The 23003-nt window shown below is 36.0% G+C and overlaps 3 protein-coding genes across 3 annotated transcripts in view; 1 reads left to right on the forward strand and 2 right to left on the reverse strand.

Annotated features, from left to right (window-relative positions):
• CstF50 (cleavage stimulation factor subunit 1 Cst50) overlaps positions 1-23003 on the forward strand; it is a 44309-nt gene that overhangs the window by 7831 nt on the left and 13475 nt on the right. The window lies entirely within an intron of this gene.
• On the reverse strand, positions 10905-11823 carry LOC140445817 (scoloptoxin SSD43-like). Its single transcript, XM_072538175.1, has one exon. The coding sequence runs from the start codon at positions 11771-11773 to the stop codon at positions 10955-10957; it is 819 nt and encodes a 272-aa protein (XP_072394276.1). The 5' UTR covers positions 11774-11823; the 3' UTR covers positions 10905-10954.
• Positions 18071-18941, reverse strand: LOC140445816 (scoloptoxin SSD43-like). The gene has a single exon (XM_072538174.1). It carries the CDS (start codon positions 18908-18910, stop codon positions 18080-18082), a length of 831 nt encoding a protein of 276 aa, XP_072394275.1. The 5' UTR covers positions 18911-18941; the 3' UTR covers positions 18071-18079.

Consider the following 23003-nt stretch of genomic DNA (forward strand, 5'->3'; position numbering starts at 1 on the left):
TACCGTTTTAATCAATGACGTAATATTATACGTCGTGCGTCGTAAATAAAGAAATATTAGTTATAAAGGCTTTGCAAAATTAATAAAATAGTATGTATTGTGTTTAAATGAATTAGAATGTACCTACATGTATCACTCGACGTATATTACATACTCCATAACGACATAGCTTTGGTTGTTACTTTTCATACAGGTATCATAATAATAATAGAATAAAAAAAATTATTCTGTTTTTTCAATAACTAGACTTTCTTTGGTATTTTATCTTAATTATGACTTCACATGCACTTATTGTTATTTTATTACTAAGGAAAGGTGGGAAGCCTTGAGACAATTTTTATGTGGACCTCATTTTATTTGTGATTATGACTAATACCTTCTTTAAAAAAAAACTGTAACTCTAATGCAATTTTGGCTTTTATTTAGTGAAGACCTAATTTAATTATAGCAAGCCTTTTATCAATGATAATATAAAATGAAAATGTAGGTATTTTGTCTCAAGGCTCCCTCTGTAAGGGAGCCTTAAGACATGCGATGGGAGGGTTGAGACAAAAATAAACACATACAATATTTATGAAATAAAGAACAGCTACCCATACTATATTTATAAAATAATCACTTCTGAAAACTATAAAACATTTTCATGATTACTAAAATTAAATTAATTACTATTTAAATGGGAATAAGCCACAATTAAAGGTTAAAATACGTTTATTGACGTTTCAATTTCGGAAAAGCTTAAAAGGATAGGAAATAAATTCAACATTTCAACAACATTCAAAACAACAAACACGTTGAGATCTATTTTGTCCAAAACCAAACCTAACAATGAACAAGAAAGGACAAAGAATTGCATTTATAAAATACCTTGTGAATGCGATCAGTTTTATTTAGGTGAAACATCAAGGCCATTAAATGTTAGAATAAGTGAACATCAATCCTATATTAAAAATAGAGAATTTGATAGATCTCAAATATGTAAACATGCATGGGATAATGAACATAGGGTTCAATGGAATGATTCAAATATAGTCCTAAAAGAAACGGATGGTAAAAAGGGAAAAATCAAAGAAGCGGCTCTAATTATGCTAAATGAGACCAATTGTGTCGCGAATTCCTCGGCAGAATGTAGTAGGATCTGGTTACCCATATTGAAAGACGAAGTTATTAAAAGGAAAATACCAGTATTGGTAAGTCAGTAACATATAGAGAATGCATCATTTATATTTTTTAAATAACAAACATATAAAATCGGAATTTGGTATTTATTGAAGGTAAACTAAATGCAAGATCAAATACTTACCATGTCGGGATAGTATTATGAGGTTTTTTTCCTGGTTTTTCCCTCATAATTTACTATGGAATCACTAAGAGGAGAATTTTACTGTCATCATGGCATGTATTTGTCTTTTTAAAGACGAATTACATGTTATGATCTTTTATGACGGATATTCTGAAGTTAAAGTTGATTTCATGTAATCGAATGAACTATCTTATAAGTAAAGTCGTCCCAGGAACGCAACTCAACAATATTGGCAATATCATTTTAAAGTCGTCTACTTTAAAATGTATAATGTATGTCTGAATTGTCAATATAGATGAGTCAGATAAAATTAAATTATTAGAAGAATTTTTTTCACTAAGTAACAAAAAACAAAATTTGTTTAATTTACTGTTTGTATTTTGAGAACGATTTCCGAAGTGGAAATTGAAACGTCAATAAACGTATTTTAACCTTTAATTGTGGCTTATTCCCATTTAAATAGTAGTTAATTTAAAATGCCACAAGAAAATAGCTTAAGAACAATACTAAAATTAAAATAAAACGTAAAATTCATCCTATCCGTTCCACTAAGGTAATCAGGTTGCGGAAGTTTAATTACATCCTCGGAGCTTACTATTCCAATATCCTCCACATCGGGATAACCAAAGTAGCTTGATTTTTTTTTTCTTAGGAAACTGACCTCATGCTCATCACCCTCAGTTTTCAAAATACAACCAACATAATGATAGACTTTGCTTTTAGTGGCAAATCTTACTAAGATGTAGTATCCTGTAACCGGCTTGTTTGAAAAAGGTTCATCAAAAACTTCTTTAGCATAATCATCATTTACATCAGATATATCTAGACTAGAGTGGGAAGAAGACATGTTAACTGATGATTCTGAAGATGTTGATGTATGACGATGAATCCTGCGAGCTCGATTGATTTTCTTAAAAACGCGGTTGTTCTTGTCTAATTTAGTTTTTTTTTAGAAATTCATTTTCTCTATTTTCTTTGCGTTTACTACTTTTTTTCTTACATCTTAACTTCCTCATTTCATATGCTTCCTCTATTTGTGCTTTAATGGGAGTTTCTGTAGCGATGATAGTTTTACCTGGTTGTCTACCACGTTTTATTACTTTGCGAGGAGGTGCTTTTGGATATGGCTGCACATCTTGTGGAGTTAACGGTGTTTGCTTTTCAGGTGTGTGAGGGGTTAATACTGACATATTATGAGAACATGTGGATGTTGATGGTTTAGGGTCATTTGTTTCTCCTACATGTAAATTTTTGTCAGATGAAACATTGGGTGTTTCGTGGTCAACCTGTGGTTCTGGTCTATCTGTGACATATGTGCCAGCGAAGTCGGCGTCTGTGAAAATTAATCTGTTTAAAGGATAAATTCCGGTGCACTGAAACCCTTTTTGTATGTTAACGGAACTAAATGCAAGTGGAAATGCTATGTTAACTATTGTAGGTAAATTATAAATGGTTAGTGGTACTCCTGGATTGCTTCTCATTTGTTCGTCTGCGGCAATATCATAATATATATTTTGAAGGGTCCATATACTGTTCGGTCCAATGGTTGTAGTTTATGACTAGTATGTGGTGGAAACGTTAACATTATAATACCATTATCTTTACATATGTTTAGTTCATTAGGTGACAAATGACTGTCGTGATTGTCTAAAAGCATCAAAACTGGATTTTCTTTGCTACATTTCACGTATTTTATAAAATGTTTCAGAAACAGCTGAAAATTTTCCATAGTTATCCATCCACTAGGATGAGCAGCTATGAAGGACCCCAGAGGAGCTCCTACCAGCATTTCTTGTCTAGATTTTACACGGGGAAACACAAGAAAACGGAGGCATTTTATTGCTTATTGCATTTATTGCACAACACAAAGTAACGGTGGTTCCTGTTTCTCCGCTGGTTACTTTTGAAACTTGCTTAATACCTTTTTTAGCAATTATTTTTGTTGGGCGATGTACTGTTGTAATGCCTGTTTCATCTATGTTATAAATAGCTTCGGGGCCAAATTTGTATTTATTCATAACAGAATTTAAGTTATCGAAAAAGTCTGTTACATTCTTTTTGTTAAATGCCGTCGATCTACTTAAACTTGTTGTTTCAGGTTTCCGTAAAGAGAGATTTTCATGGCGATATAGAAAACCTCTCACCCAATCTTTACTAGCTATGGCCTTACTAGTCCAATTTTGTGGGATTTTTTTATTGTTTGACGTCGCATATAGGAACGCAAATTTGCGCAGATCTTTTAAGCTTATTCCATAATTTAAACCAGCCAAATCTGTTAAGTACACCTCCAATTCAAGTTCTTCACCATCAGAAAAAATTTGGGATGTGTTATATTGGGGCCTAAATTTAAAAGAGTCTCTGTCATCACTTTCATTATACTTCTTGTAATACCTTCGAAGTGTTTCTTTGTCAATGTTGTAAGTTCTGGCAGTTTATCTTAAGTTTTTTCCTTCATTTTGAACCAGTGTTTGAACTGCAGTTTGTAGTGCACTCTCGTTTATTGGCTGACGTTTTTTGCCTGTTTTGTTTGTCCACCTAAACGGCATTCTGAAAACAAAACAATTTATGCATAAAACGTATTCTTTATTAAAAAAAGAAATTAAAATAATGTAGCGAGAGCATTGAGACATGTCTCAAAGCTCCTACCTGTATGTTGTCTTAAGCCTCGCTATGCATCAGTAAATGAAAAATTCCGATTTTTTCTCGGCAAATTATGGACTTAAATAAACCAATTTATTTTAAAAACACTCTTAATTAACTAACAATTTCGTCTACACACTTTTCTAATTACTACACTATAAACTGATTTAAAACTATCCAAAAACCATACAACATACACTTGTACAATAAATACGCCACCATTAAAATAGAGTGTTGACAGTTGACGGACGACGTTGCCAACTTAAAAAGCTAGTGTTCTGTGGTTATATCATCTCTGACAAGATAGTTTAAGGCGGATAATTTGAATTGTCTCAAAGCTCCCAGTGTCTCAAACCTCCCCACCTTACCCTAATATTACTAATTACTATTTTAATTTTAATGGAAATAGGCCACAATTGAAGTTTAAAAAAGTTTATTGACGTTTCAATTTCAGCTTCGTAAATCGTCAATAAACTTTTAAACTTCAGCTGTGGCTTATTCCCATTAAAATAGTAATTACTTTAAGATGCCACAAGAAAATAGCTTCAGAACAATACTAGCCTAACCTAATATGTGTGTTTACAAAAAACTGTAAGTACGAAAAAAATGGCTGACACTATTTTGCGATGTCCTATTAGATTAATTGTGGTTTAATGATTTTAACAGTTCTTTTCTGTGATTGGTTGTCCAGTAGCCTTAATTTCTTTAGTGGTTCATCCATGAAGCTATTATTATGACTATACTAAGCCAAATATGCCAATTATGTGGTCCATAGACCACAGTAATGTTTAGAAATTAATTTTTAATGCAAAATTACAATTTAAATTATAATCCAGTATGTTTTTATAATATTCCCACATGTGGCTCTTGTGGGTGGATTGAATTGCTCACGACATTACTGCCGGTCCCAAGACCGGATAAGGGAGGAGGGTTATGCAATGAGCCAGTCAAATGAAGTGAAAATATAGGGGAATATCAAAACGATTTTCGACAAGGAAAGTAGGCAACTTTCTGTTCGACATAAAAGAAATTGTAAATGAAAAAAACATAAAAAAGAAGTGTCAAAACTTCTCTTTATGCAGCGATAAAACAGGACAAATGTATTCAAAGTACTATAATCGGTTCACAATTTGTCGATAGCTCACTATAAGTTTAACCCTAATTAGAGAACTGAAATACAGAGAGGATAGGTAATACGATATAATAGTAAAAACCAACCTGAAACTGACGGTTTAAGATGTTTTCGACTAACGCACCTTGTATCTGAAGGAATACAATACAGCAGTCAATCTTATAATCCGATTACGAAGGTATTTTGGTTACAGATGACCGACCAGTGTCGTAGAGTATATGATTGAAACATTTATTTGAACTAAATAAATATATTTTTTAAATTTACTTATGTAAATTGTATTTTTATTTTAATAAAACTTCTTTATTTTATTCAAAAATAAAAAGTTTCTTGCCATTTGTAAAAGATACATTTATTTAATTAAGGGGAAAGGCGCCAAATGTAGCCTGACAAAATTTTCAATGTGTTTTAAATGTATCCATTATTTTCGAATCCGGAGAAAACTAATAAATATTTTTGAAAAATTTAAACGCAGAATGAAAGATTACATTATTACTGAGGGCCAGAAAGTCCTTGAAAACTTCTACAATGTTTATTTTAATATGTTATGTAACAGGGGTGAAAATAAAAGAGAAAATATAGTAGATATAATTTTTAATTGAAAATATTGCATGCAAAAGAAATTTTTTGTTTATTCTAATAAATATTTCATTCAGCCTTTAAATTTTTCAAAAATGCTTTTTAGTTTCCTCAGGATTTGAAAAAAAATGGATACATTTAAAACACATTGAACATTTTGACAGGCGACATTTTGCGCCTTTCCCCTTTAATACCTTACGATTACAACTACCTTATATAATTACGATTAGAAAACTATTCAAATTCAAAATAAATAGGATCAACTTCGAAATCCGAGTCGTCTTGAGGGTTAATAATTAGCGGTTGTGTCTCTACGGTCGCATCAATTATGTTATCAAGATCCCACATTTTTTGTTCTTCTTATATTACATGTCTTACTGCATCTTTCCAGTTTTGTTCTGTAATATGTTGTAAAGACTCGTATAACAATTCACGTACAGCTTGTATTTTATATGACGTATTTTTTCTAGCCGCATAACTTTTCATTTGTGCCCAAATGAGTTCAATTGGATTTATTTTGCAGTGGTAGGGTGGAAGTCTAAGGACTGTGATGTTTCGCCTTTCCGCCATTTTGTCAACTACGTATTTCTTGAACTTAGATTTGTGTTGCCGGGCAATTTTTAAAAGTTCTGCTTTTACCATTCCATCTTCGTAAGGCAGATACTTATTCCGCAGCCAGTCAAGAATATCCTGTTTCTTCCACGCAGTCGTTGGAAGTCTTTCTACTAGTCGTGAATGATAAGTTGCATTATCTAATACTATAATTGAATTTGATGGTATGTGTTCAATCATCTGCTCAAAATACTCTTCGAAAACATCAGCTGTCATCTCCTCGAGATAGTCTTTTGTGCTTTTGGACTGAAATTCCAACAAACCATGCTTAACAAATCCTTTTTCACTGCCAATGTGAGAAATTATTAGTCTACTGCCTTTTCCAGAAGGTGGGGAGATACCAGTAGACCAACCTTTCATAAAGGCTTGCCTGGAGCTTAATATATTTTTATCTGACCAAATTTTTTTAGAGTATGACCTGAGTTTACCCACTTTTCGTCCTGGTAGAAGATTGGCCTTCCTTCAGCCCGGAATTTTCGTATGGATCTTAGATAATTTCTTCTCCAACATATTATTTCCTCCCGGTCAATCAAAAGTGATTTTCGGTCTGATTTCTCCCACCGGAAATTTAATTCTTTTAAAACTTACCACAATTTAGTTCGTCCGATATGAGGCAAATCCGGGTCGTCTCTAACTTCTTGTAAAATTTTGTTTAGGTTTGGTATTTCTTTTTTGAAAAAAAAAATCCATGAATTTTCCTTCGAATACCATTTTTGGCAAATTCATTAATTTCAATAGGCTTTTTCCCTCTCTTTAAGTGTTCGTTTGTGTTTGGGTTAGCTATACCGTGTTTTTTTCTTTCTGATAGGAACCTATATATAGTTGACTCCCCTACGCCAGTCATGTTGGCACAACTTTCGACTATGTTGCGAACAGTGGTTGTGGAATTCTGAGAAACCAGAGTATCGTGAACATTCAGGACAATAGTCTTTTCTCTGGGTGAATAGACAGACTTACTGACTGTACGCAACAGTACCGATGTAAAACTTGATGATGTTGATGATGAAGCCATCACAAACAATCTAACAAAACGAGCACGAGCGAAAGGTACGTATATGTTCGTAGGTATATGGAATAAAAAATCACTCACGCACTGCATATAATTCGCAAAAGAAATATTCGAGACGCTAATTACTGCCGTAGACGCGGAAACACCGACGAGTCGTAAATTCCATGCGATCAAAAACGTACTAAACAAAAAAATTGTTTTCGTTCGTAATAACTTCACCCTTTCAAGTTAAGTTTCGAATATAAACTGAACAGACGAGGCACGTGGCCAAAGCCGGCATCTTTATTATAGGTTTTCTAGTAAAGTGATTAAACGCGAAGATTAGTATTGAAATATCCAAAGAGATACGGTATTCTTATTTACAAAATTGTTAATGGTTAAATTCTTATTTTTATTAATATAATGTAATAACCAACATTAGCCGTGAAAGTTTTAATTGTTTTTTGCTAAATATATTAGTATTAAAACATTATTAATATTGATAAACATTTTGGAAAGGAAAATAAATGTAAAACGCATTAATTTTAATGAATAAACACCTCAGGAACGCCTATGATGATACAAATTTTACGACCGTTATATGATTTTGAGGCACATTTCGTGCTCTCAACAATTTGTGAACGGATTATACCATTGAATTTACCAAAATTTAAAAATGATTAGATGGACTCTGGAGTCTGGACTTTCTATATCTTAGTTCAAAACCAACATATCTTGTCTAGAAACAGAACCAACTATCAGAAACAAATAACTAAATCTACTTATTTTATGAACGTAGAAATATTACTGATAGAAATGCTAAATATACAATTACAAACCATGAGCGAAGGCTGTGTGGGTCAAACTAGAAAACAAGATAATACAAAAACTGATATAATTACTTAACTGGCATTCGACCTGCTCAAAACCACAGTATATAAAATACAGTTCTGACTGATACTTTCAGTCCTTCAAAAAAATGTATCGATGCATTTGGGATACATCTTCCTATATTTTTTCACTTAAATTGTTCCTTAATTAATCGAACATTTTGCAAATATTGGATTAATTCCGCATCGTTTTTTTTTATCTGTCATTAGATTGTTCAAAAATCTTTACTACAATCAGACCTCTTGTATTAAGGTGGATCAAGAAGTTTCTGCTAAAGTTTCTGTTAAGCGTGGTGTCAGACAGAGATGTGTTATGTCACCGATGTTGTTTAATGCCTACACTGAAACAGTTTTTGAGATAGCATTAAATAATCGTCGAGAAGGTGTTAAAATCGGTGGTGGCATTATTAAAATGTAATATTGGTTACATCAATAATAGAAGACACATCCATTTTGCAGGAATAAAAGCAAAACTTAAACTAAACTTGATTTGATATTTTTGTAAATTACATCCAAAAATATTTTGATTTCTTTAATTACATAATTTAAAATGCTTAAAACTGATAAAAACCTACGACAAAAATTGGCAAACTCAATGAAATTATAATGAAATATCCATTACAATGAAATACATAAATAAATCCGAAAAAGAATTATTAAAGTAACAAAAGACCGATGGCTACAAGAATTCTGTTTAGAAATTGAGAAACTGGAGCAACGACACGACAGCTTCCATTTGCATAAAAAACTAAAAAAAGTAAAGTAAAGAATTTACAGACAAAAGTAGAATTTACAGGCAAAATATATTACAAGACTCTGGTGGTAGAATTTTAAGTGATATTAAAGAGCGCTACACCGAATGGGAAAATCACATAATATATTTATTTAAAGATGACCAAAGAATCTACAAAGAAGTAAAATCTAACCGAGATACGGGCCCACCCATTTTAATCTCAGAAGCTAGCCTCAGACGGAAAGCTTCTGGCATTAACAAAATACCTGCAGAATTGTTACAACTATTAGATGATGAGAACGTTGCAATTATCACCTCCTTCTTTAACAAGATATACAGCAGCGGTAAATTACCAGACAACTGGTTAGAATCATTTATAACTATTCCCAAGAAAATAAATATCAGGCAGTGTAGCTACTATCGGTTTATCAGTTTAATGTGACCAGTTATCCCCAACTTTGTGAGGGGATAACTGGTGATGAACAGTTTGGTTTCCGAAGCGGTATGGGTACTCGGGAGGCTCTTTTTTGCATGCGAATACTCTTACAAAAGAGCGTTGAATTTAGGAAAAATATTTACGTATATTTTATAGATTTCGAAAAAGTCTTTGATAGAGTACCACATACACTATTATTTTAATGCTTGAACTCAGTTGGTCTGGACACGTATGACATTAGATTACGGAAAACTTTACTACAATCAGACCGCTTGTATTAAGGTGAATCAAGAGGTTTCAGCTAAAGTTTCTATTAAGCCTGGTGTCAGACAGGGATGTGTTATGTCATAGATGTTGTTTGATGCCTATACTGAACCAGTTTTTGAGATAGCGTTAAATAATCGTCGCGAAGCTGTTAAAATTTGCGGTGAAATTATTAATAATATCAGATACTCAGATAACACCGCCGTAATGGGAGAGAGCCTAGAAGACCTTCAAACTACGCTGTAAACAACGAATGCACTGAAAAGGGCTCAACAATCGTTGCAAAGAAAACAAAATGGATGGTGGTAGAAAAAAATTATTTCGAAGACTCAATACTAAAATTAGATAACAAAATCCTGGAAAGGGCTGAACACTTTAGATATCTAGGTAGTTGGATTGACTGCAGGGTTGAAAGTGACAAGGAAATATCGAACAGAATAGAAATTTCACGAAAAGGCTTTATTAGCTGGCGTTCTGTATTGTGCAGTAGAGATCTGTCATTGACCACACGTCTAAGAGCATTGAAGTACTACGTCTGATCCGCTTTGTTCTATGGATGTAAAACCTGGACAACAAAAATAAAAAATCATTTGGCTTATAAAAAAACTCCTGGTTGATCATCCAGGGTAAAATCGAAGGAAAACGCTGGGTCGGAAGAAAGCAACTGTCCTGGCTGCATAACATTAGACCATGGACAGGTCGAACGGTCGAGAAACATTTCATCGGCTTATTGATACGACATTAGCCAACGCTTGAAAATAAGCACGGCACACAAAGAAGAATGTTTTAGTAATTTTTAAAATTTGTTAATATAATACAGAATTTATTCATCATTTGAATTTTTATTATTATCTTGTATTTATGTTTAATTACTCCATTTTAATTATTATATTCTAAAAAATAGTATGCATATAAGTCGATGAGCAGAGTAATAAATGTTTATATATGTAATTACGTAATAATAGTAAGTATTCACTTCAAAAAATATAAAATTTAGAGTACAGGGAATACTTGTCATACTAAACATTTTTATAGATTTGGAAAAGTCATTTCTCAATATGTCTGCCTAAAAAGTGTGAAAATTTCAATTTTCAAAGTCGTTTTTTATTTAAACAAATGGAAACTCCGCCTATGTTTTTTGAAAATAGCTTAAAATAATGTATGTTTTCATAATTTCCAAAAATTTTTCCGAAAGCGCGTGGCTGTTAACCCGACCGGAACCACGGACCTAAGGCAGGTGGCCAGAAATGCTCGTGATATTCCATTAATACGCTATTTAACACATGAAGAATATCGGTCATTTTAAGATAATGCATAAAGGTCTGCAATTTATTTTTATTTACTTGTCAAGAGCATTAGAATATGCTACAATTAGAACTATAAAAAAACTACAAAAAGTGAAATAAATATATAGCCATATATTATGTCGTGAATATCATGCAAATTTATTGCGACATTAACATCGTGAGCAATCCCGCATAGGTTTGGATACTTTCGACTTTTGTTCACGTTACGGGGACATTTTGATGCAGGTTCACCTTTTCTGTAAACAGCGACACGAATCTCATTTCCGGCGGGGCCGTAATTACAAGCCAAATAATAATTACCTTCTGAATGTGCTCTTCCGCATCCAACGTGCGTCGTCTTAGCCCAGACAACTTGAGTAAAGTTTGCAATTTTCTTTCTAAATAAGAATTTATCGAAAAATCTAGGCTCCATATACACAATTTCCGAATACCACTTATTTACTGCTGCCTTTTGTGATATTTCTGAAGATCCACTATGAATATTTGTCCCTACAAACAAAAATTGGTGGGTACGACTACATCTGTCGCGTTCCATTTTACATTTATTAGCGGTGCAAGTAGCTGAAAACTCGAGATCAAAATCGTAATTAAGAACCATCATATTGGATGCAGACGTAGCACCGCTCCGTTTCTCCTTTCCACTTGCTATATAATTTCTAAAACTATTGTGCTCTTTCAAAATATGATTCCTAAAATCATTATCCATTTCCAGAGATACACAACCGTTTTCAAGAGGACGACAATTACCTCTTCTTTGACACACTACATTCGTTGCACCATCATCGCACTTTGGCCATTCGTCCATGCATTCCCTCAGATCATCAAAGGAATAATTAATATTAGAAATAATTAAAATTATTAAAACCGTTAATTTTATATGAAGAATCATTAAAAAATATATTTTTCAGTTAGTTTGTAAAATTTTCGCATGACAATACATCAACTCCTAAAGCTCAACTCAGTTGGATTAATTGTGGTTCTATGATTTTAACGGTTCTTTCGTGTGATTGGTTGTCTAATAGTCTTAATTTATTCTGTAGTTCATCCACGAAGTCTTTATTAAGACTCAGAGTGGCTCAGAGGCAAAGATGCCTAACCCCAAAAATTTCTTTTACTGGATTAGGCTTAATAAGTGCTTACAATTTCTGTAAGAATCGTGTGCACAATCAGCCTAAACTTAATTTTTATTGGTATGGTGTCCCCATCTATAAACTGGTTTTCGCACTAACAAAATGTCGTAGGAAAAATGCGGCAAAACTGCCTAACCAACAAAAACATGGCGGTAACATGAGCAGTGACGCATCGGAGCCTTTCGGATCCGATGTCAGCGAATAGATAGCAATTATAATCCCAGTTCTTCAAATATCGAGTCTTCAGGTAAGACAATAACAATATTATTAATCTTTAAATATAAAACAAGCAAGATAATCCTTAAATATCCATTTATAAACAAATGTGGCTTAGGCTGTTTTGCCGCAAACTTATTTGTAATACATTCTTTATTGTTCTAGACGAGAATAATGATGATTCGAGTGAAAAAAACTCAATAAATGGGTTGTCGAACACTAATAATCAAGACAATGATGAACCAAAAGGCAAATCGCACCAACATTCCAGAAAGAGAGTAAGAAATCTTGAGAATCATGCAAGGTATAAAAGGAAGTTAGCCAGGGAGAAGGGAGAAAAATATGTCACGGAAGAAAGAAAACGTAAAAATGCTAAACAACTCGTAGTTGGACCATGTTCGTGCAAAATGAAGTGTCATAATATATGAAAATTTCTAACCAACGAAAGCAAAGCATCTTTAAAAATTACTATTCGCTTAACTGGTCAATGAAAAATGCTTTTATTCAAGGGCAAATAAAAGTAGAAGACAAAAAGAGAACTTATACCCAAAATTTAAATTTAGATAGGTCTAAAACTCGTGTATATACTTTATCGGATGAAAATGGTTGTGACCAAGTGGTATGTAAGAAATTTTTTAAAGACACAGTTTCCATTACAGATGGAAAAATTTCATTAGCTTTAGCACGAAAACAAGAACATGGGACACCTCTTCAAGATGCAAGGGGCAAACATCCACCCCATATTAAAACCAATATTGCAGACGAGTAGTATTTATGTGGCTTCATTGAACTGTTCCCAGCATACAAATCCCATTACTCCCGACGAGATAACATAAAAAGGAAATATCTTTCACCAAATTTGAACATGTCGATCATGTATCAAGAGTATGAAAAAAAAATGCACAGAAGACTTAAGAAAACCCCTCTCGCTGTTTATGTTTCGCAAAATTTTTAACGCCAAGTTTAATTTCCATTTTCATGCACCTCATAAAGATACTTGTCAAAAGTGTGACAGTCTTAATACTGAAATAAAATCATCTTCAAATACTTCAGAACAGCGTAAACAGTATGCAAAAGTTGAATTGGAATTACACCAAAGAAAAGCAGAAGCAGTTAAAGAAAACAAAAAGCAAAATATAATTAAAGCAAAAGAATCACAACAAAAAATATCAGTTTTAGTCTTTGATCTTCAGAAAACGCTTCGTACTCCTGAGTTAAGTACAGGTGTAGTTTATTATAAGAGACAACTGTAGACATATAATTTGGGCATCCATGATAAAGTCACAGATACAGGTGACATATATGTCTGGCCTGAAAATGTCGCATCCCTAGGAACTCAAGGGATTCAGCTTCATGCTTAATAAACCATCTTAAGGCGCACTTATCTGACCCTACCAAATATCTGATTTTGTATAGCGATGCTTGTGGGGGCCAGAATCGGAATATAAAGATGGTTTAATGTTAAGCAATTACCTTCAAAAGTGTAAATCGTAACGCAAAGTTTTAGAACAATGATTTTTTGTATCTGGACATAGTTTTAGTACATGCGATCAAGATTTTGGGTTGATTGAAAAGGAGAGAAAACACAATGATCGAATTTTTGATCCCGATGATTGGGTTTCCATAATTCAATCGGCCAAAAAAAGAAATCCAAAATTCCAGATTAAAAGATTGAACTCACTAGAGTTTTTTAGTAGCAAGTCTCTTGAGAATAAGATAACAAATAGAAAAGTTACTATAACTGGCGAAAAAGTTGAATGGCTTAAAATTCAACAGATAAGGTATCTTAAAAACGAACCAAAAAAAAATGTATGTAAAAAGGTTGATTTAAGCAAGAAAACCAAAGGCCACTCATCATCATCTACGGTAATTCACGACAAATTCACGAGAGGATTTCAGTACAGTGCTTATGAGAAGCGACGTTGCCGCTTAGGCCGCTGGGCACGTTCATAGTTTGCAGGTGTGATACAGGACCGCGTTGGCCCTCCTGTACGATAACATTAAATCATGCAATCCTATTAGAAGTAAATGTAACATTATTTACAACTTCAAGATTTTGCAAATTACACAAAATTTAATAAAACTATTTTATTTGAAATCTTTTTTACTAGATTATACAGGGTGTAACAACAGAACGGAGTCTACTAGGGAAACCGCTACAAAATAAAATTCGTAGCTCCGTAGTGGCTACAAATTTAAATTGTTAATTTATATACCGACAGGATATATACCAACTTGGATCAATTATTACTATTAACAGTCTCAACAATTATTACAAAGAAAAGTGTGTATACACCAAAGAATAAAATTACGCTAATAAAAGAATAAAAATTTATGTAGCCTAAACGCTACCTAATGAATAAAGATAAGACTTACAATAACAGTGTCTGGTCTCTACTCCATTTCGGAAAAATCGTCCTCACTGGAACTGCCGGTGTTGGCTGTGATAATCACCGGTAGGATATCTTCTTGTAGGTTGTCAGCTATCCATTTTTCTTTTTTCATCTACCCTGTTTATGCAATTTCTCAGTCTCTTATTATTGATTCAAGTCCTAGTTAGCCTGTCCGTTCTATCTCCACCTCTGCTTCCTGTTTGGTTCGCTAATGACTCCACGTTGGTAGTCCCTACTCCGACGATCGAAAAGCCAATGTAGCGTGTTTTAGTGTTTTGTAGCAGTGCCATATTGCAGCACGGTCTAGTTTCTAATTTTTCTCGCTGAGTTCTGTGTGGCACAGGTGACATCGATATATGAATGCGAATTACCCCTCACGAACGTTGGTTCCCGACCATTATTTAAGACAACTAAGTCCAGAGTTCCTATCCATTCCATAAGCATTTGTACGCGAGCGTCCGTTCTGGGAGAACCCCACTCCGCCGCTTTGGCGTTGAAGTCCCCCAGCACTACACACTCTCTTCCCAATAATCTTACCTCATTCATAATATCATCCAGTCTACTTTCATAATTCTCCACTGTACAATCTCTCAGTTTTCTATTAAGTATCCACACTCCTACTACGCCCCACGTATCCACGAACCATTCCCTACAGCGCACTACGGTCCGGTTTGGCTCTGCCCCTATCAGGATGTCAATTTCTTTTTCGATTGCGGAGACCACAGCGAGGTCGTGAGCTAGCCGAGCCGTCCCAACATTTGTTTGCAGCACTCTTAACACACGCTCTCTTTCACGCTTATTCCCCATTTTGTTCTGATAATTCCTCTGAATTTTGGACACCAAGTGGACGTAGATATATGCCCTTCCTCGTCACAATTAAAGCACTTTACAGTGTTACTTTGACACTGGTATTGCACATGGCCCTCCATCCCACACTTCCAGCACCCCCCTTTTGCTTCTCCGTCACAGTATCTTTCTATGTGGCCATGTGCTTGGCATCTATAGCATCGTTTCACCTTTACCATCTCCTTCTTGATATATCCTCATCCACCTCTACATAACAAATTCTACTTTCTCACCTGTTTGTCCTTATTTTTCCAACTACTTCACATGCTTCCTCTCTACCATCAAATTTCTCCACCTATTCGACGATGTCTTTTTCTGTGGTTAGGCCATCCATGTCCGCCAGCATCAAGCCCTTCTTTACTCTTCCACCTTTTGCCACTACTCTTGTTGCGCATCCTTGTCTTGATGCTACTAAACTCCTGACTTGTTCCGCCATTTTTCTGCATCAAGCCCTTCTTTACTCTTCCACCTTTTGCCACTACTCTTGTTGCGCATCCTTGTCTTGATGCTACTAAACTCCTGACTTGTTCCGCCATTTTGCTGCCTCCATACACCTTCTTGTCTGGTTTGTCTAACCTTGTTTATGACGACATCCTCTCTTTCTCCCAACTCTTCCCTTAACTCTTTTACAAGTTCAGCATAGGGCTTGTCCTTCGGTTTTATGATGATTATCACCCCTTTCTTTTCTATGGCTACTATTTGCCTTTCCTTAAACGTTTTGCCGTATATCGTTGCCGTTACCTTCTTTCCTCTTGCTGCCCACTCTAGCACTTTTCTTGATTTTTCCACTCCTAGTGCTGCTGGTGCTGCTATCCCTATCTTTTCTCTATCCATTCTTTCCATACGGTCGAATAGCTTCCTGGCTGCTGCCAAGAATTTAACAGCCATTGGTTCTTCTCCTCTCCTTTGTTTCAGCTCGTGGACAAATTTTTTGATGTCCTCTCTCTCCCATTTTCCTCTACTGTACATGTTATTTGAGACATAGTCCCAATTCCTCCATTTTCATCTTCTTCCACGTATAATCCGGAGAGGTCTGGGTACCTTGCACTAAGATCCCCCTACACTCTTACGTCAGCAGCATCCTCTGTTAACAAGATTGTCACATCGTCCGGTGCCTCCAAAATTCCTTTTTCACAGATGTTTACTTTATCATAAACCTCCTCTGGCCATTCTTGATCTACTTCTTCACTTATTTCCTCGATGCTTTCTGCCGTATCCATTTTTTTATATAGTTCCTCAATCATTTTTCTTTGTAATTCTGGGTTCTCTTCCCAATTTACTTCTACCTGGGTCCCTACGCACCTCGTAGTTGTTGCTACAGTTATTTTTGTTTGTGTTCCTATTGTTGTTACGCATATTCTTATTTCTTCTCTTTTTTCAATATCCTCTGTAGCACTATACATTAACTCTCTAATGTTTCTTTCCATTTCGCACCAAATCTGCCGATCTTACTTTCATTCTTATTTCCACCAGCTCCTATGTCTTTCTCTCCGTGCGATTTCTTTTTCTTTTTTTTGTTAATGTTGGTCGTCCATTCACTCTCGTCATTACTATCCCCCGTTTCGTTTTCACTGCCATTCTCCTCCACTGTTTCACCTATCTCCTCGTTTTCCCCTTCGTTTTTCTCCTTTGGCTCATCATTTTCTCCCCCCGACTGTCCTTTTCTTCCTCTTCCGCTAATGTCGCCAGTCTCTTTTCGCCTATATCCTCCATAAACTCTCCTACCCCTATGCTTACCTTCTTTTTTATTAAATATTTTTCCATTTTTCTTCCTACGAGTGGAGGTACTTGGGTGAAGGCGCTTCACACTGGGGGCTGTCGGTCACTGTCCTGTTTTGGAGGGAACCGTTGTCAGCCTCTGATGTGGTCACCTTCACCTTTGTTTTGGGAGGGGCTGGAAAGGGATGAGTTGCTCCCGGGCGTGCTTTTCCCATCGCCTCTCTGGCCTTCCTCCTTCTTTTTGCCTCGGCGCCACAAACTCTGCGGCGCTTTGGCCGATTTTCCTGAGGTGGTCTTTGTCCATTCCCCGCTTGGGCCGAAATTTGAGATGAACATTTCTGTTAATTCTTGAGGTGAACGTTTTGGTCCAGCCTCCGGTTGGGCCGAGATTAGAGGTGAACATTGCTGTCCATTCTCAACTGCGGCTTCAGGCTGAGGTGAACGTTTTGGTCCTGCCTCGGAATTTGGTTTTGGTTAATGGTTTTTTTGTTGTACATTCATGTTGTTCCAACGAGTAGCTAGGGAAAGGTTGGTCGCTTTTGGCAGAGCACCGCATTACCAGGGGAAGGCTTTATATAATGTAGGCTGCTTCTTGGTCTCTGCAGCAGTTCATCCATTCCCAGTCTCTTGACTACCTTGGAGATTCCTAGATACTCCAGAGAGTTAAGTGGTGACAGGAACTGTTCTAGCGTGGTCGTTTCACATCTTTCTATACTTCCCATTCACCAGGCCTAGCCCGTTTATAGGGGGTACCTTCATTCAACGGAGAGCTCCTTATTAGGGAGATCCTAATCATTCTCACATACACATACTATCGGAGGCATTAATACGCTAGTTAACACATGAAGAAGATTGGTCATTTTAAGATAACGCATAAAAGTCTGCAATTTACTATTTATTTATAAAAAAAACTACAAAAAGTGAAATAAACATATAGCCATATATTATGTCGTGAATATCATGCAAATTTATTGCGACATTAACTTCGTAAGCAATTCCGCATAGGTTTGGATACTTTCGACTTTTGTTCACGTTATAGGGACAGTTTGATGCAGGTTGACCTGTTTTGTAAACAGAGCGATAAAGCTTATTTCCAGAAGGGCCGTAATTACAAGCCAAATAATAATTACCTTCTGAATGTGCTCTTCCGCATCCAATGTGCGTTGTCCTAGCCCAGACAACTTGAGTAAAGTTTGAAGCTTTCTGTATAACTATGTAGCGAGGGAAAACTTCAGGGTCCATATATACAATTTCCGAATACCAGTTATTTACTGCTTCCTTTTCTAGTGATGTTTCTAAAGATCCTCTATAAAGATTTGTTCCTACATACCAAAATCTTCTAGTACGTCTACAATGATCGCGTTTCATTTCACATTTATTAGCGGTGCAAGTAGCTGAAAACTCGAGATCAAAATCGTAATTAAGAACCATCATATTGGATGCAGACGTAGCACCGTTCCGTTTCTCCTTTCCACTTGCTATATAATTTCTGAAACTATTGTGTTCTTTCAAAATATGATTCCTAAAATCATTATCCATTTCCAGAGACACACAATCGTTATCGAGAGGACGACAAGTACCTTTTCTTTTACACACTACATTCAGTGATTTATCTATACACCTTGGCCATTCGTCTATGCAATCTTCCAGATCATCAAAGGAATAATTAATATTAGAAATAATTAAAATTATTAAAAGCGTTAATTTTATATGAAGAATCATTAAAAATATATTTTCGCATGACAGTACATCAACTCCTAAAGCTCAACTCAGTTGGTTTAATTGTGGTTCTATGATTTTAAGGGTTCTTTCCTGTGATTGGTTGTTCAATAGTTTTAATTTATTCTGTCGTTCATCTACGTTTTTATTAAGACTATAGACTCACCGAGTATATAAAATAAATGAGTAGCAAGGATGTAATTATTTTATTAATAAAAAATAAAAAAGTTATCCTCTTGTTTATAATATGGCATCGTACTAAACTAATGCTTAGAAATTAATTTTTAATGCATACTTACAAAAAAAATTAAATTACAACCCTGTACGTTTTTATAACAACCCTACATGTGGCTCTCGTGGGTGAACTGAATTGCTCACGGCGTCACTGCAGGTTTCAAGATGGGGTAAAGGAGGAAGGTTGGGCAATGGGTTAGTCACATTAAGTGAAAATATTGGTAGGAGAATATCAAACTGGAATCAAATATCACAATTCCAACATCTGGGCTCGCGTCTCTTCGGCATCGTGTTACGAACTACTTTTCGTACCATTTCTTCCAGGCGTTCATCGTTTGATTCGTCGCCTTCTTCAATGGTTCTTACTCGATGGCTCCGTGAAGTTTGACTAGCTGTTTCATGTTCCAAGGCAATAGCGAGCGCTTCATCTAGAACTTTCGGTCTTGCTAGTCGTAAAGCTGTCTGTAATTCACTTTCTTTTAACCCATTGACGAAGGTATCTACAGCAATTTTTTCCAAAATGTTGTCTGGTACCTCCGGATAAGCCTACCGCACTATACGAGCAACATCTGCTTCAAACTCTTGCAAATTTTCACTTGCTCGTTGAATTCTACTTCTTAGTTGCGCCTTATAGACTTGTTGTAGGTGGGTATCTCCGTAACGTTTGTCTAGTCGAGTGAACAAGGTCTGGTAACATGATTTTTGACCCTTAGGAACTGATCTTAGGATATCCGCAACATCACCTCGTAAAGCAGCAGTCAAGGAAACAACTTTTTCTTGTTCTGTCCAATGATTGGCTGTCGCAATAGCTTCAAATTGTCTAAGGTATATGGACCAAGAGGACTTTCCATCAAATGGTGGCAATTTGAATCTCGTATGATGTGTCGTTTCGTCTCTTGGTGATTCTTCTTTTATTACCTGATCTAAGGCTACTGTATTAACTGGTGGTAGCATTTTAGTGTTAGTTATCATGGTCTCTAATTGTTTGATCTTCTCTTCTACGTCTTCTATCTTGTCGTTTACATTTTTCTGTATCTTGTCGAATGCTCTTGAGACTTCTTCAAATTTCTCATTGTTCTGAATACATATTTCTTTAATTATTTGTGAAGTCTCGTCGAATCTTCTAGATACATTTTATTATTCCAAGATTCCAGTTATTTCCAAGATTCGTAGGTCTAATGAATTTTAGCTGGTTCCGTGGTGTGTACTGGTATGTAGGGGACGCGAGAGGAAAGTGCGAGCTGCGTATCTGCGTGAGAGATTGAGGGAAGAGGTTTGCAACTAAGTCGGTGTTGAACGGACGTGTGGTAGTTAAGTTGGTCAAAACCGGCGAATTTGTGGAAATTTACTCTCTGTAATATGGCAGATTAGGAAAGAGTAACCACTATTTTGTTAAATATTTGAGTGATTTGTGCCGCGTACCAGAGTATTGAAAATATTTAAAGCTGCGTATAGGATGTGTCCAATGTGCCGGTGATTTTGTTCCAACCTCATTTTTATTTGTCTTTGGTCGTCTTTTCAGACCAGTTGAAGAAGTTCTTTTTTGTATAGCAGAAATTCCAGTATGATTCCAGTTTAACCCTCAGAAACTTCAGTGTTTTTTTTTGTGAAATCAGAAAAGAAGAGCCTTTTTTCCTTTATCCAGCAAGGTTAGGATTCTTCGAAGCGGTGTTCTTATTTCAAATAGCTAGGAGTCTTTCTTGTTATTTTTATTTGCCCTTTTGTCCAGGAAATTTATGTAAGTATCCATTTGTTTCATTTTTTTTTGTAGTTGCCCCAGTCGCTAGCGATCTGAAGATGGGAACGGACCAACTCGTGTACATCGTCCATTCTTCTTCGTAATTCGATCATATAATCTTCAACTGCTACATCTTCTCCAGGTCGACACCCAAACTCTAGATCACAAGGTAGTCGCATCTCGCGTCCGAATAGGACTCTGGCTAGTGTCTGGCCTGTTGATTCGTTAACAGCAATCTGTAGGCCATTGTGAAGAACGGAAGATATTGGTCCCAGTCTCGCTTATGATCGGACAGCATCTTTGTCAAATACTTGCCAACTGTCCTATTCATCCGTTCTACCATACCATCCGTTTGCGGATGATATGCTGTAGTTCTTGTTTTCTTCATGCCTAGTCTATCACATATTCCTTTGAATAGATCGCTTTCGAAGTTCCTTCCTTGGTCACTATGGATCTCCAAAGGTACTCCAAATCGGCTGATATATTCTTTGATCAACTTATCTGCAATGGTGGCGGCCTTCTAGTCTGGAAGTGCGTAAATCTCGACCCACTTAGTGAAGTAATCCATTACTACCAACATGTACTTGCCTCTATTTTCACTTTCTGGAAATGGCCCAGCAATTTCCAAAGGTATTCTTTCAAACGGGCTTCCATTCCGTTTTGTTGCAGTGGGAACACTCTGCTGGGCATGACCTTCTGGAAAGAGAATCAGCGTTTCTGTGGCTAACTCCGGCTCGGTGCTCAATCTTGAAATCGTATTCTTAGAGTCGGTCAATCTATCTGGCTATTTGACCCTCTGGATTCTTAAATTGAATCAACCACTTAAGGACAGCATGGTCGATTCGGATTAAAAACTTCCTTCCATAGAGGTATTGATAGAAGTGCTCTAATGATTTCACTACTGCTAGAAGTTCTCTTCTCGTGACGCAATAATTCCGCTCAGGTTTTGAAAGAACTTTACTAAAATATCCAAGGACTCTTTCCTGTCCTCCTTGAATCTGAGATAGTACTCCTCCAATTCCCACATTACTTGCATCTGTATCTAAGATAAACTCTCCTTCTGGCAGTGGATACCCTAAAATTGGTGGTGTGAGTAAATGCTTTTTCAAGGTCTCAAAGGCATTTTGGCTGTCCGTATCCCAGCGGTAATCTCTTGCTTCCTCTGTAAGTCGCATTAATGGCTTAGCAATATCTGCAAACTTTTTAATAAACCTCCGGTAGTAAGTACATAGTCCAAGAAAACTTCTCACTTGATGTTTGTCAGTTGGTTCTGGCCATTCCTTAAAGGAATCGATTTTTCTCTTATCCACGGCCACTTCTTCTTTACCGACTATAAGACCCAGATAATTGACTTTACCTTGAAATAGCTGGCACTTCTTGGGGTTTAACATCAATTGGGCAGCTTTAAGTCGATTAAAATCGTTTTCTAAATTCTTCAGATGGTCTTCAAATGTCTCTCCCAAGACGATTATATCATCTAGATAAACCAGGCATGTTTTCCAAGATAGCCCTCAACACATTTTTCATAAGCCTCTCAAATGTCGCAGGAGCATTACAGAGTCTAAATGGCATAACGTTGAATTGCCACAATCCAGATCCTGTGGTGAAGGCTGTCTTCTCTTCATCTACTGGGTCCATTTCTACCTGCCAGTATCCAGACTTCAAATCCAAAGTAGAAAACAATTTACTTCCATCCAATGTGTCGTAGATCCGAGGCAAAGGATAACTATATTTCTTGGTAACGTTGTTCATCAGACCACCGGAGAGACCCATGGGCTCGTAGAAGGTTCTATCACCCCGTCTTTCTTCATTTCCTGAACAATCGTTTCAGCTTCCTCTCTTTTCGCGTGTGGTAATCGTCGAGCTGTTTGACGAATTGGCTTAGCATTACCAGTATCTTTATGGGCATCTTAGCATTACCAGTATTTTTATGCTGAACAATGGTAGTTCTTCCCGTCTTTCCTCCTTTCGGTATGGATGAAGAAATGCCTCAGCTTTTTTTTCCGGTAGAAGCTAATTCTCTGTCCTCGAGATGTCTTCTTAAATTCGTACCTGTGAGATCATAAATCATAGTCATTTTCACAATTTATTTTATATTTCACTCTGACACCAATGAACTGAGTT

This window comes from Diabrotica undecimpunctata, chromosome 7 (assembly GCF_040954645.1).
Source record: "Diabrotica undecimpunctata isolate CICGRU chromosome 7, icDiaUnde3, whole genome shotgun sequence".
NCBI lineage: Eukaryota > Metazoa > Arthropoda > Insecta > Coleoptera > Chrysomelidae > Diabrotica > Diabrotica undecimpunctata.